The sequence below is a fragment of the Macaca thibetana genome, chromosome 7 (assembly GCF_024542745.1).
Source record: "Macaca thibetana thibetana isolate TM-01 chromosome 7, ASM2454274v1, whole genome shotgun sequence".
Lineage (NCBI taxonomy): Eukaryota > Metazoa > Chordata > Mammalia > Primates > Cercopithecidae > Macaca > Macaca thibetana.
In genome coordinates, this window is record NC_065584.1 from 106,652,035 (window position 1) to 106,665,523 (window position 13,489).

Consider the following 13,489-nt stretch of genomic DNA (forward strand, 5'->3'; position numbering starts at 1 on the left):
TATACATGTTATAAAAACTTCAATAGAGCAAAAAATTCTAAATATTTAAATGTTTCTAGGGCATAGAAAAACAGCTTCCCAGGTTCTTTTTAATTTTAAGAAGTTAACAAACACCAATAACTGACAAAGCAGAAAAAAAAATTACACAACTATTCATCTTATTTAGGTATGAAAAATTCCATAATAAAATGAGAAAACCAAATCCAGAAGAATTTCACAATTTAAAGCTCTTATTTTTTATTATACAAGTAATACACGATCTTTGTAGAAAAATCAGAAAGTACAGATAATAAACACAAAATAAAAATCTATGGACCAACCAATCATAAATAACCACTGTTAACACTGAAAGGAGATGTATATTAAAAGAATAATATACTATGACTATATCAGGTTTTTATAGAAATGCAGAGATGTCTTAACATTAGCTAATCTATTAATGATTCATCTAAAGTCATAATAGAGAAAAGCCAGTTGATCATCTTGACAGATGTGGAAAAAAGCCATTAAATAAAACCCCAACATCCATTACTAATAATATTTTCATCAAACTAGAAATAGAGGGCATAACCTTAATGTATAATTCAAATATTAAGATTATTTTACACTAAGAGTCAAATTTATAGTTCTGGAGAAACACTCTTCTAAGTAAAAAAAATATATATAAAATAATGTACAATATCAGCAGAATTATGTAAGTGTTATTTAACATTGTTCTAAAAGTACCGGTCAATGTGATGATTTGAGAAAGTGAAATAAGATTACAAACATGGGAATAAAATTATCAACCTACCCAGAATTATTACCCAACTGAAAAAGGCAAAAGAAATTAACAACAGCAAAACCTTTAGAATAGCTCAGTAACTGGCTAGTTATAAAATAAATAACCAATCGCCAAGTTAAACTATTATACAACCACACACTACTCTCTCATGCAGAGGTAAGAATGAGGTAGATTGGCGTGTACTGACATAGGAAGATCTATTGCAAAGAGAAAAATGCGAAGAGCAGAAGGGTTGTCTCATATGGTCAAAGTGCTAAAACATACTTTAGGAAAAAACTGATGAATATGCATCAACTGTTGACTGTTTTTCTTGGGGGAAAGGGATTTTAATTATGGGGGGCTTTAATTTTCTACATATGTTTTAAAATAATGTTTACACTTACATAAGTTTTATTTAATGTTTTAAGTCATAAAAGCGATTGATTTAATTTTCATTTTTTAAAGTAGTGGGAAAAGATCTCATTTACACAATAGTCACCACACTACAAAAATCACCTATACTAGAAAAGATAGGCTGAGAGACATAAAACATTATAAATGTACTGAAATGAAAGGTTAAATATTATAAAGATGTTAGTCCTCTTGTGTAAAATATGTAAATTTTACTCAATCCAATTTCTAATTTTTCTAAACATTACAAAATTGTCTCAATGTCTTTTGGAAGCTTTTTTTTTTTTTTTTTTTTTGGGGACAGTCTCGCTCCGTCACCCAGGCTGGAGGGTAGTGGTGCTATCTCAGCTCACTGCAACCTCCACCTCCTGGGTTCACTGCCTCAGCCTCCCAAGTAGCTGAGATTACAGGCACCCATCACCACACCCGGCTAATTTTCTTTTGTTACTGTATTTTTAGTAGAGATGGGGTTTTGCCATGTTGTCCAGGCTGGTCTTGAACTCTTGACCTCAGATGATCCATCCACCTTGACCTCCCAAAGTGCCGGGATTACAGGTGTGAGCCACCACGCCCAGCCAGATCAGAGAATTAACTGTTTAGAAAGAAATAATAAAAGTACAAGAATAAGATAGTGGTGGATATTTATACAACCTTGCAATCAGAATTGGAAAGACCTCGCCGGGCTTGGTGGCTCACACCTGTAATCCCAGCATTTTGGGAAGCTGAGGCGTGTGGCCTGAGCTCAGGAGTTTGAGACCAGCCTGGGCAACATGGCGAAACCCATCTCTACTAAAAATACAAAAAGTTACCCGGGCATGGTGGCATGCACTTGTAGTCCCAGCTACTCGGGAGGTTGAGACACGAGAATCGCTGAACCCGGGAGGCGCAGGTTGCAGTGAGCTGAGCTCACGCCACTGCACTCCAGCCTGGGGGACAGGGTGGACCATCTCAAAAAAAAAAAAAAGAATTGGAAAGATCTGCATAAGCACGACAGCATAGGTAGCAACCATTAAAAAAAAAAAAAGTAACAGATAAACTTGACTAAAAGGTGTTTTTTTTATATCAAACGTTTTATTTATTTTTTTTGAGACGGAGTCTCGCTCTGTCGCCCAGGCTGGAGTGCAGTGGCCCAATCTCAGCTCACTGCAAGCTCTGCCTCCCAGGCTTACACCATTCTCCTGCCTCAGCCTCCCGAGTAGTTGGGACTACAGGCGTCCGCCACCTCGCCCGGCTAGTTTTTTTTTTTTGTATTTTTTAGTAAAGACGGGGTTTCACCAGGTTAGCCAGGATGGTCTCGATCTCCTGACCTCGTGATCCGCCCGTCTCGGCCTCCCAAAGTGCTGGGATTACAGGCTTGAGCCACCGCGCCCGGCAGTGTCAAACGTTTTAAAAAAGCCATACATGCAACTTAAAATCTTGTTTTACAATGTTTATGAAATAAACCTCTTAGAAATCAATGATACTGGTGAACATCTTAAAGGGTCACATTTTAACAAAAAAAACATTTTTTTTTAGCTCTTTGTCCCCAGGGTAACTCCGGTGTTAAAGAGGAAGCAGTACATACTCACACACTGCAGGTGGGAGTATACTTTGGGACTGTCTTTCTGGAAGCAATTTGAGGCAACACATATTAAAAGTCCTAAAAATGTGCATACTTTTTAATTGTTGGGACAGGATATGTTATGCTGCAGTTAACCAATTAACCCTGAAATTCCAGTGGTTAACACCTAAGGTTTATTTTTTTTTATTCATGCTACACGTCCATGCAGGGTGGCAGGTGAGGGTAACATGAGGGGAGAAGGGGGCTGTTCCATGTAGTTACTCAGGGATCCAGGCTTGACAGAGGCTCTGTCCTTGGGACATCAGGGAAGGGAAGACAGACACTGCGGAACTGCCCATGGGCATTTCAGTCTCTGCCTGGAGCTTCATATCTCACCTCTGCTCACATTTCATTGGCCAGAATTAGTCATAGGACCCTGAATGAGTACAAGGCGGTTGGAGGGTAAAGTCCCATATGCCTCAGAAGGAAAGGAGCCACAGATAGGGAGGCGTGTACTTTTGAGCCAGTAATAACTTCAGAAAATTATCCTAAGTAAATATTCTGAAAGGTTCACAAGGATGTTAGAAGAACTTCATTATGTCCTTGACTACAACAGTAAAAAATTGAAACAACTTAAGTATCCAAGGTACAGCCTACATAGAGGTTAAAAATAATGTAATTACATATTTACTGATACAGAAATCCATTCACCATATAGCATTAAAAGGGATAAAAGTTATAAAACAGTATGTATAACATGATTATATTTCATGGAAAAAGTAATAAAACACACATATGCATAGAAAAAAGTCTGAAAAGATAAAAACGGAAATGTTAACAGTGGTTATAATCAGATGGTATAATAACAGGTGATTTTTTTTTTTTTACTCATCTGGAATTTCTTTTAAAAAAGTATTATATTATTTATGTACCACAAAAGCATTTTAAAAGGGAAACAAAAAACAGTACTCTTGGGAGAATTCACTTATCCACTCCACTCTTATCATTAAACTAAACTCTTACATTTGATGCGGGGAATGTCTTCTTGCCTGTCACATCGTAAGACGCTGCTCTCACAACTGATGTAAAGTCGAGACTTTTATTAGAAGCAGTACAAGAGGGTAAAAACAATAGCACAGCCCCACAGCTGTGAATCATCAGTCCTGCCCATCACTCGCCAAAACACACACCACTTGGGACTCTGCCGTGGTTTGTCGGCTCCTGCCAGGTGCCCGGGGGGGTCTCTGGGGCCTGGGAGACCACTTTGCCGCAAGACTGTGCACTGTCAAAGAGAGTAGGGCACTGCACAATTCCACTTCAAACCAAAGACCTACAAACTCTTCTTCTGGGAAATGGATTCCAGAACATAGAACATGACCACCAGAAACAGAAAATAAAGTCTCCTCTTAGACATATATATTTTTAGTTGAAAACTCTTCCTTACTGTTTCTCCCACTTCCCCTTTTGCTATTTCTTCACACACACACCCACACCCACACACACACACACACACACACACAAGCACACGCACGCTGTCCTAAGTTCACTAGAACATTTCATCCACTTCAAAATTCTTACCAAAGCCACCTTCCTGCCTGGGTAGTGTTTAAAGCCAAACTAGAAATATTCTTGAGATAGGTACATGGAAGAGACATGTAAGTAACACACATTTCTAGACTAGACAGGAGTCCCTCTCCATGCCGAAACCCCCATCATCTCCAGAATATATACTGTTTCTTTGGGGAAGCCATGTACTCAGAAATTAGGGTCCTTTTAAACCATGCATATCATTTAAAAATATATATGGACATTGATCTTGCAAGCTTCTAGTTTGCAAGTGCTTCAAGATCTAGTGACGTCTCAAGGCAATGAAATAATTTAACTTCTAGAAAGATGAATGGAACAAACAATCCGCTTCTGGATATTAGCAAAGACCAGTGGCTGGCTCCCTCTTTCAAGTGCCTGTGCTAAGTCACATCACATCTGCCTTCTTCCCAAAGGTGCCCCTGGCCACACGTGAGGTCCCCCCATAAGGTCCCCAGCATGTCCTGTGGTTGGCTCTCATCCAAAATTGTCCCTGGTTTCTATAGAGAAGGAGACTTTTCTAAAGATAAAGAGCCCTGTTAAAATGGGCAGAGGATGATGTTTCTGGGAGGCATATTCACTGTATTATGCTCCACCCTTTACTTGATGTTTTGCATCAAATGTAGTCTACATCAGGCAGGCGCCTGCCCACCACCACCATGAAGGCTAGAGACCAACTGCCCTCTGTGCACAGTCCTCCTGGGTGTTGATTAGGTCCCATTCAAGCTGCTCCCACCACTGAGCAAGGTTGCTCCCTCCCCAGAAAGCCAGAAAGGAGTGCATCTCCGGGAAGGGGTGGGCAGTGGACAGGCCACCCCCAGCCAGAACTCTGTTTCCATTCCTGCGATCTCAGGGCCTCCCACTTGTTTTGAACGTACTGCTCTGCCTCCACTAAAGCCATCAATAAAGAACTCGGGGTGTGTTTGTTTTCCATAGAACTGGCCTCACAGGCAGACACATCATTTTAACCAACTTTCTTGGAAAGATTCCTACAAAACCAGAATCATTTGAAAGTTGAACTTATTGTTTATAATGAACATTCCTAGATGTCATTCAGATTCACATCTTTGTAAACTGTCCTTTGCTGTGGACACATATTAAAATAATATAATTGTAATATGCTCTTATCAAGATATAAGAGAATTATTTTCTCTTGGCACCCACGGGTCACCAAAGGGACTAGAGTGGCATGGCTCAAAAGATACTGCATCAAGGTCTGGGAGACCCGAATGCAGAGTCCACGCTGCTGGTCACCACTGGGTGACCCTGGGCGTGTCACTTTCTCTGTCTCTACTTCCCGTCTGCAAAATGCAGGTGACAGGCTCTGCCCTGTTCTCTTACCCAATTAAAGTCTAATGTGATGGCAGGCAGGAGAGATGAAACTGAGGGGCCACACAAGTTCGATGTCTTGTGTGGATACTGGTTCTCTTTCCCTCCAAGGCCTGACCACACTGTCCCAACCTGTCGCTCTGTTGGTTTTACATTCCCCAGGCAGCACTAGGAAGGCTTCCTCACCACTCCCAACTTTAAAATGCATCCAGCTGGGTCTTGACTGGAATGAAAGGTTATTTTTAAATGTCCTCTTGGTTGAAGGGTTCCAAGTTTTAGTCGATCTCTTTTAGACACCAGGTTTCATGGAGGCAGAAGGAAAGCGTATCAAGGTATAGCAGCCAGTCTTGGAAATGTCAAAATCAGGAGACCTCATTTGCAAACTGAAAATGCAGTCCTGGCCCTGCACCTTCCAGGCAGCACAAGCGGCTGCGATGCTCACGGAGTGAATGGCTTACGTTCTGCCTGCTTCTGGTGTAAGGTTATGACAACAGTACTGAGACTGAGCTGCATGTCTGAATAAACGAGGGCACGTCACACCAGCTCAAGGGAGCACCGTCCAGGTTGCTCCAGGGCCATTATTTTAAAAGAAAGTAAATGAAGAGACACTAAGATCTTCAGAGAAAAGCAGAAGGAATGTAAAAGTTCAGTGCTTTTGTAAAAGCTGTTGTGCTTTCACGGCCAAGCCCAACTTACCTTTCCCTTTAAGGGAGTGCCTACTACTCTTAGCTCCGGGGCTGCAACAGCTGTAGAGCTGGACACACAGCAGGAGGAATCCAAGTTCCTTACCTGCTGCCCACAGGATGCTCACCACACTCTTCAGTGGTTGGTGAGCTGGGATCATGGGTCTCGACTGCACAGCAGCCCACTGTGGAAATGGCTCTTCCAACATTTTCTACACCTCCACTTCCGGAGTTTTCTAAAGTCACTGCTATCAGAATGCACAAGTGGCTTTGGTAACTACTCTGTGCACGTGTCACCTGAGCATTCTCTTGTCAGTCAAGAGGGCTCTTTCTAGATTCATAAGTCACCTGATAGAGGCAGAGGTCATCTGAAGACCCAAGTGGAGGGTGTTTAGAACCTAGTGCCCACCACTTCCGCACAGCCACACACCCAGCCTGCTGCTAAGCGGACCAGGCTGGCTTAAGAATCCCCTCATCCTGCTGCTGGGCCACGGGGCTGACTCACAGCCAGCTCGGCTCTCTGGTCTCCTAGTGCAGCCAGTAGGGAAGTGCTACCAACTGTCCTGAGAGCCATCTGGAGCTCTGGAGAAAGGGCAGGGCCAGCAGCAGACTACCCCGAATCACAAACAGGGCTGGCCACACTTTCCACTTCCTGTCTGCCAAGAGCCCTGTGTACTCAACCAAAGCCCCCACTTACCCTGCGGGGGCTCCTCTAAAAGTGCCTTGGTGCTCCAGATCCCCAGCCTTCCCTTCTGTCCGCATCCCAAACAAGACTCCCCGGCTCAGAGAGGCGTCTCAGTGAGGGAAAGGGAAGGAAAGCAGGAGGACTCATGTGTTCACCTTGGGGCCCGGGGCACCTGTGTGCAGACCCCATCTCCCTCCCTCCTCGGGTTGTTTGTTCATTAATCCAAATTCAGAAGGGAGAAACTCTAACTGTGTCCATGGGAGAAGGTTTCTAGAAGGAGTAGTCCTCTTAGGTGGTTCTCAAAGGGGTAAGGGGGCACCAAAGCCTCCCCCCTGCCTAAGGCATATAGAGATGTGTGGGGCCAGGGATTCAAAACATCTTGCCACACACCGGCAATCTCCCAGGGCAGGATGCCAACAGCACCCACAGCCCGCTGGCCCCACTGAGCAGCTCTGTGAGAGAGGAGAGGTTTATGGCTGCAGTTCCTTCCCTAGGAGAAACCAAGAAAGGCAGGAGGCAGAGCCGGGTGGAACACCTCTGTCATGAGGGACACACGGCTTATCAGCTGAGCTGCTCTCTCCCCCCGATTGCCTGCGATTTCTTCTCAATTGTCCAGACCCTTAAAAGAATCCCACCCTAGGTCCCAAGCCCTGGGCAGCCCCTATACCTGGAATCCCTGGGTCACCATTCCTAGGGGAGAAGGTGATTCGAGAGTCGGAGAGCCCCAGGGGCAGAGCATCACGGATGGGCTCCAGGGGCCTGAGACCAGCTCCTGCAGCTTCCCCTTCTCCCTCCCTCCCCCAGGGTCACCCAAGCCCCAGCTTGGGTTTGACTGGACAGTCATGTCTGATAACTACCCAGCACAGCAAAGATGGTGCATCATTCAACAGGGTCCCAGCTCTGCTGTGGGGTTTGATTAAAACACTAAATTCTGTGTACACATTTAGTAGAACAAACATTTATTAAGCACCTACTTAGTGCCAGGCATTGTGCTAGGCACCCTCACTGTGTGCTGTTCCCACAGCACAATCATCTGCTCAGAAATTAAAACCAAGAAAAGGAACACTGTCGCAACCATACAAACTGGGCGGCAGGGGCAGTATTGTGGCTGCAGGCGACTCCCGGGTCAGAAAATGCACCCACCAGAAGCTTGTTTTCCATCTCTCAATAAGTTTCCACTAAACAGTTGTTTTAAATAAAGCCTCTCGATGTTGATGGAGAGGAATGTTGTTCTCTCTGTGCCCCCCGGGGCTGGTGCCTGATGGACATTCAAATACTCTGAATGCTATTTGATAAAAGGAGCCTGATGGCCTGGTGTAAAGAATATCAATATTTGGATTAGAAAATGCATTTTTTCAGTTCATATGGTTGCAACAGCCCTTATGAAAGATATAAACATCCCTGCCCTGACTGCGTAAATGTTGAAGGTAGACCTAGTTCTGGATTCCTGAGTCAGAATCTTCCAGTTGTCCACAACCTCACAAGGCCAGAGAAGTGAGAGGAGATTTCTATTCTGGAAAGGAGTGGACGGCACAACTGGTTTGGAAACACGACAAACTGCGCCTGCATTTACAGAAGCAACGCACACAGAAGAACGTCCTAGAGCTATCTGGTCTCGCACACACGCTTGGGACTCACAGGCGGGGCCTGGGCCTTGGCCAGCCCTAGTTATCGGTGCCCAGCTTGGAGAGGCCTCGGCGGAAGTCATGCAGGTCGTCAATCTTCCCATCCAGCACCTCCAGGAAGCTCTTCAACTCCACCTTCAGGTGGCGCTGTCGGTATTTGCTCTCCTCAATGTCTGTCTTTAAGGAACGCACTTTGTCTTCCAGGTTTTGATTGTCTCTCTCTGCCGCCTGGCAAAGCAAAAGGGAGAAGGGTCTGGAAAATTGAGTGATGAGAGTCGTCCTTCAAAACCTGCTACAGCTGAACCAACCATTCTCCATCCAACCTGAGGGCCTGGGCAAGGGACTAAGCTCCCTAGAGACATGCTACCCCAGCACACAAGCCTGTGACCAAGACATCAGAAGGGAAGCGGCAGGCACTTCAGTGACCTCCTCCTTTCCTGCCTGTTCTCCCACTGAGGGACCGACACCCGGCCCGAAAACCCAAGACCCAACAAAGCAGGCAGAACGCAGAGTCCTGCCTGAGGGAGACCTCACACAGGGCCCAGCAGGGAAAGTCTGAAATCCCCGTCTGAGTGGCTAGCAGAGACCACATTTCAGTTCCATCCTGAGAGACAGAACAGATGGGAGAGTGGCTCATTCCCCTGGTCCCACAGAGAGCCGTGGCCTCCTCAGTCCCAGGCCAGCCTCTGGCCCTCGGTGAGGAAGGACTGGCCATGCCATTGACTCAGGGACAGCCAGTCTGTGCACCCTCTGATGCTGTTACCATGGAGATGGTCTGTGGCGCTGGGCCCCACAAGCCTATAGAGACACATCTAGGTGAATCACATGCAGGTTCCCAAAGACAAGACAGCTGTGAGTCCTTAAATGAGCCATAAGCCTTGCATTCTTCATATCAGATAAGAGCTTTATGTTGAGGGCATAAACAGAGACTTTTCTGAACATGTGCACAGGAACCAGTTACCAATTCCAGGGTCGTGTAACTATATGAAGCGCCGTGTTTGTATCAGAGGGCCTGCAGGGAGGAGGACCTCCGAGGGGGAGGAGGCCCTGAAAATCCTCATTTTAGTGATCAGAAATCTGAGCCTAGGGAGGAAGGCCTGCCCAAGGTCAGTGCCCAAGGTCACTGGCAGGGGAGTGGCTGAGGTGGCCCCACACCCTGACCCTGGGCTCTCAGGCCACCACCCCCGCTCCTCACTCCCACCGGGGTTCTGCAAGGAAACAGTCGTCTACACTGTGGTGATGCACAGGAACCTTCACAGAACTGGAAAAACCAAAAGACAAATGCTGCCGAGTCTGCCCCAAGGGCAGGTGTGGATGCGGTACCATCTGGCCTGCAGTTACCGCCAGCTTTTTGTGAATAGAAAATCTCTCCTTCAGCATTCTCAGTGTGAAGGTGATGGGAAGCAGGAAAATGAGTACCATGACATTTGTGCCTTCTCGTCTGAGCCAGGATGGCTGTGCCCCCCACCCACGTACCTCTAGCTTCTCAGAGACATATTCGCACTCTGACATGAGCTGAGGTATGATTTCACTTTGTTTTCGGAGATCTTTCAGCTCCTACATGAAAAAAAATTGAGATAGAACATGAAAGCAAGTCAGATAAAATATATTCTTGAAAATCACCAATGTGTGCACACTCGTGGAAGCCGCTTCGGGAACCTGTTCTGTTTGCATAGACAGTGATAGCGACCACGTGAATACTTCAACTCAGGGAATTCCATGGGCGAAGTGTGTCACACGCCTTGTCATGTGAAGTCTGTACACAGCACAACAAGGCAGATGTTTTTCCGATTTCTGTTTTACAAGTGGAGAAAGTGAGGTCTAGAGAGTTTGGTAACGTGCGCACAGCCTCCAACATGTGCACACTTAACTGTCTGACCCCTAGAAAATAAATGACTGTAGGCCAGGCATGGTGGCGTGTGTCTATAGTCCCAGTTACACAGGAGGCTGAGGTGGGCAGATTGCTTGAGCCCAGTTCAAGACCAGCCTGGGCAACATAATGAGACTCCATCTTAAATAAAATAAATAAATTTAAATTAAAAAAAAAAATAAGTGATTACATCATGGTTCTCTAGCGGCATTCATTTGGCAGCAAAACTCAACTTCTGAGGACAGATGACAAGCGTGTCTGAGTGTCTTGTGAAATGTTCAACTCCCTTGTGAATCTGCATGACCGGCTATAGAATAGGGATGACAGGGAGGCAGCAGAGGTCATGGGGAGGCCTTTGCTCCGGCCTGTCCGCACCCTGGTGTGGCTCCCAGCTCTCTCTCCATGCTGCTATCCAGGCAGCTGCCAGGGCCAGTCATATGCCCCAGCACACCTGCTGTGTGCCACCCCGCAAGGCCAAGAGGACACCAAGGGGCCCTGCTCGGAGCACCATTACTCACTGTCTCCTTTTCTCGGAGCTCTGCCTCCAGCTCCTCGATCCTCCTCTTCAGTTGTGTGTTCTTCTCCTTCTCTCTGTTGATCTCACTGCATTGTTCTTCCAGCTCATCAATCTTCAGTACACACCATGCAGGAAAGCAGGGGCGCCAGCTTACGTTAGTCATTAAGCAAGAGATCACCACAGCTACACTTCTGTTTTCTTTTAAAATAAACCCTAACCTAATCCACTTATGAGTTTTTCTTTGTGGCTATGAACAAACCCCATGCAGCTCCATCATGGGGCTGCCTGCACCGCTTGCATGGGACCTGCTTTGCACATGATGCCTTACAGAGGCATCTTATCGGCAGAGCCAAATAAGTAAAAAAAACCCGCCTTCAAGATGCTCTGGGCTTCTGGTTTCCTCTCATGGCTGTGAGGAAGTAGATTCAGATTTGCTTTAAGGATCCATCACAAGCAAGGGCCAGGTGTCCCTGGATTGATGTGCTTTTCCCCAGAATGATTGTTACACCACTGTAATCATGTCCTGCATTATTCTGTTTCATCTCAATGGTTTAAGCCAGCAGGGTAGAAAACCAAGCAACTCATGGTACAGCGGCTGCCAAAAAGGGAAGCAATGACATTTCGAACATTATAAATCAAGGTGACCTTCCCCTGGGGATGCACATGGAACGGGTCTGGCCTGTGGGCCTCTTCCCTGAGGCTGAACGGCAAATCCCCAGATTGCATCTTTCCGTCCTTCCCAAGGCTGACCCCTCAAAACGGTTACCTGTGTGGAACAGGGGTGCAAGGGCCTGGCACTCTCACACTGCCATTGGATGCTGGGGGCCAAAATGTGTGTGCAGAGTGGATAGCAGGCGTGGACCCCCCATGCAACACAAAAGCACTGTAGTGATGTAGTCCCCCCGCACGGGCAGCAGTAGTCCTTGATATGAAGGGCACCCAGGACACTTCCCAGAGGCAGCCTGCACCAAGCCTTGGGGTCTGAACTCCCAGCCCCTGCTGCCGCTGGAGACCACACCAACTTCCGCCTCCAACCCTGGGAGGCAAGCTGGTGACATGTCCCACCCAGGGAGGTCGACACTCCTCCAAGGGAGCGAGTTGTGTGTGATGATCTTCCTCCACTCCCCCCGCACTGCTGCTGGCTATCAGACTGAGACCAAAGTGAGAAATTCAGCTTTTCTTGAAAATGCAAGAAAGGGCAATCGATCCCTCTGGCAGGCAGATCTGCCAGGCCTGGGGTGGGAACGTGCAAAGTCAGCAATTGGCCTGGTGCCCAACCGTCAGCACTTTCAGCACCAAGATGAAAAAATGACACGAGACACTTTTATGTGGCATTAGCATGAAAGTAAGACAGTGTGCTCAAGGGCTGGGATGCAGGGGCCCTCCAGCTTGGGCAGGGCAGGGCATAAAAGGGGTCAAGGGGAAGTGAACACCAATCTAAATGGGACCTGTCCCCCTAAAACCCTGCACTGATGGAGCATACTCCAAAGCCTATGTGTTTATAGCAGAAGGATTAATCACCATCAAAACGAGGTTAGCAGAGAAACCTCAAGACCTCAATGGGGGATCTCTGGCCACCCCAAAAGCACCATATGAACTGGAGTGTGACTAATGACAGGGAAGGTTACAGGTGCATTTTCAAACAAATAAAAATGCCAGGATCGGAGAGTAGAGGGCATACGACAGGTCAGCACCTGTCCACCCTCCTCATGCCTCAAGCACCACAATCCTTTTCCCAACTCCAAATTTACATGTTTAGAAATAATAATGTGAATGGAAGCAGGACTTCCAAGCAGGCGCAGCTCACCATCTCCCAAGTCTGTTTCTCACCTACCCTCTGGGTCCCCTTCCTCCATGGAGGGTCAGTGAACCACAGAAATGCTGAGGGAGGGAACTCTGGGAGGGACAAGGCTGACACCTCCAGTTTATCTTCTCCTCAGTAAGGGGAATTATAAAACTTGGTTCAGAAAAGGTAACGAGTCTGGCCAGGCACAGTGGTTCACGCCTGTAATCCCAGCACTTTGAGAGGCTGAGGCAGGTGGATCACCTGAGGCCAGGAGTTTGGGACCAGCCTGGTCAACATGGTGAAACCCTGTCTCTACTAAAAATACAAAAATTAGCCAGGCATGGTGGCAGGCGCCTGTAATCCCCACCTACTTGGGAGGCTGAGGCAGGAGAATTGCTTGAACCTGGGAGACAGGAGGCTGTAGTGAGCTGAGATCACACCACTGCACTCCAGCCTGCATGACAGAGCGAGACTCCATCTCAAAAAAAAAAAAAAAGAAAAGAAAGAAAATAAAAACAGAAAAGGTCAATTATGTATGTGATTAAATTCCTACTAAGAAAGGCAGGGAAGGGGAGGGATGTTCCCGTGGGAGAGGCAGCAAGTCTTCCTCCAGCCATGGGGCTAAGGGCAAAGTTGGGGGTGGAGAAAAAGGGTTGTGGGTGCCCTCATCTCCTGCTGCCCACGCCAGCTAGCCTC

At 46.7% G+C, this 13,489-nt stretch overlaps 1 protein-coding gene across 5 annotated transcripts in view; it reads right to left on the reverse strand.

The window, feature by feature from the left end:
• Positions 1 to 212: 212 nt before the first annotated feature.
• The window catches only part of HOMER2 (homer scaffold protein 2), a 144,865-nt gene continuing 131,588 nt past the window's right edge, over positions 213 to 13,489 (reverse strand). For 3 of the 5 annotated variants that reach the window (XM_050796178.1, XM_050796177.1, XM_050796176.1), the window contains 3 exons: positions 11,009 to 11,119; positions 10,097 to 10,177; positions 7,945 to 8,848 (listed from right to left, as the gene is read on the reverse strand). In XM_050796178.1, coding sequence (XP_050652135.1) covers positions 8,660 to 8,848; positions 10,097 to 10,177; positions 11,009 to 11,119 — 381 coding nt within the window. In that variant the 3' untranslated portion in view covers positions 7,945 to 8,659. Of the gene's footprint in view, positions 3,997 to 7,944; positions 8,849 to 10,096; positions 10,178 to 11,008; positions 11,120 to 13,489 lie in introns of those variants that run through there. The other 2 variants (XM_050796175.1, XM_050796174.1) reach the window with 2 other exon arrangements.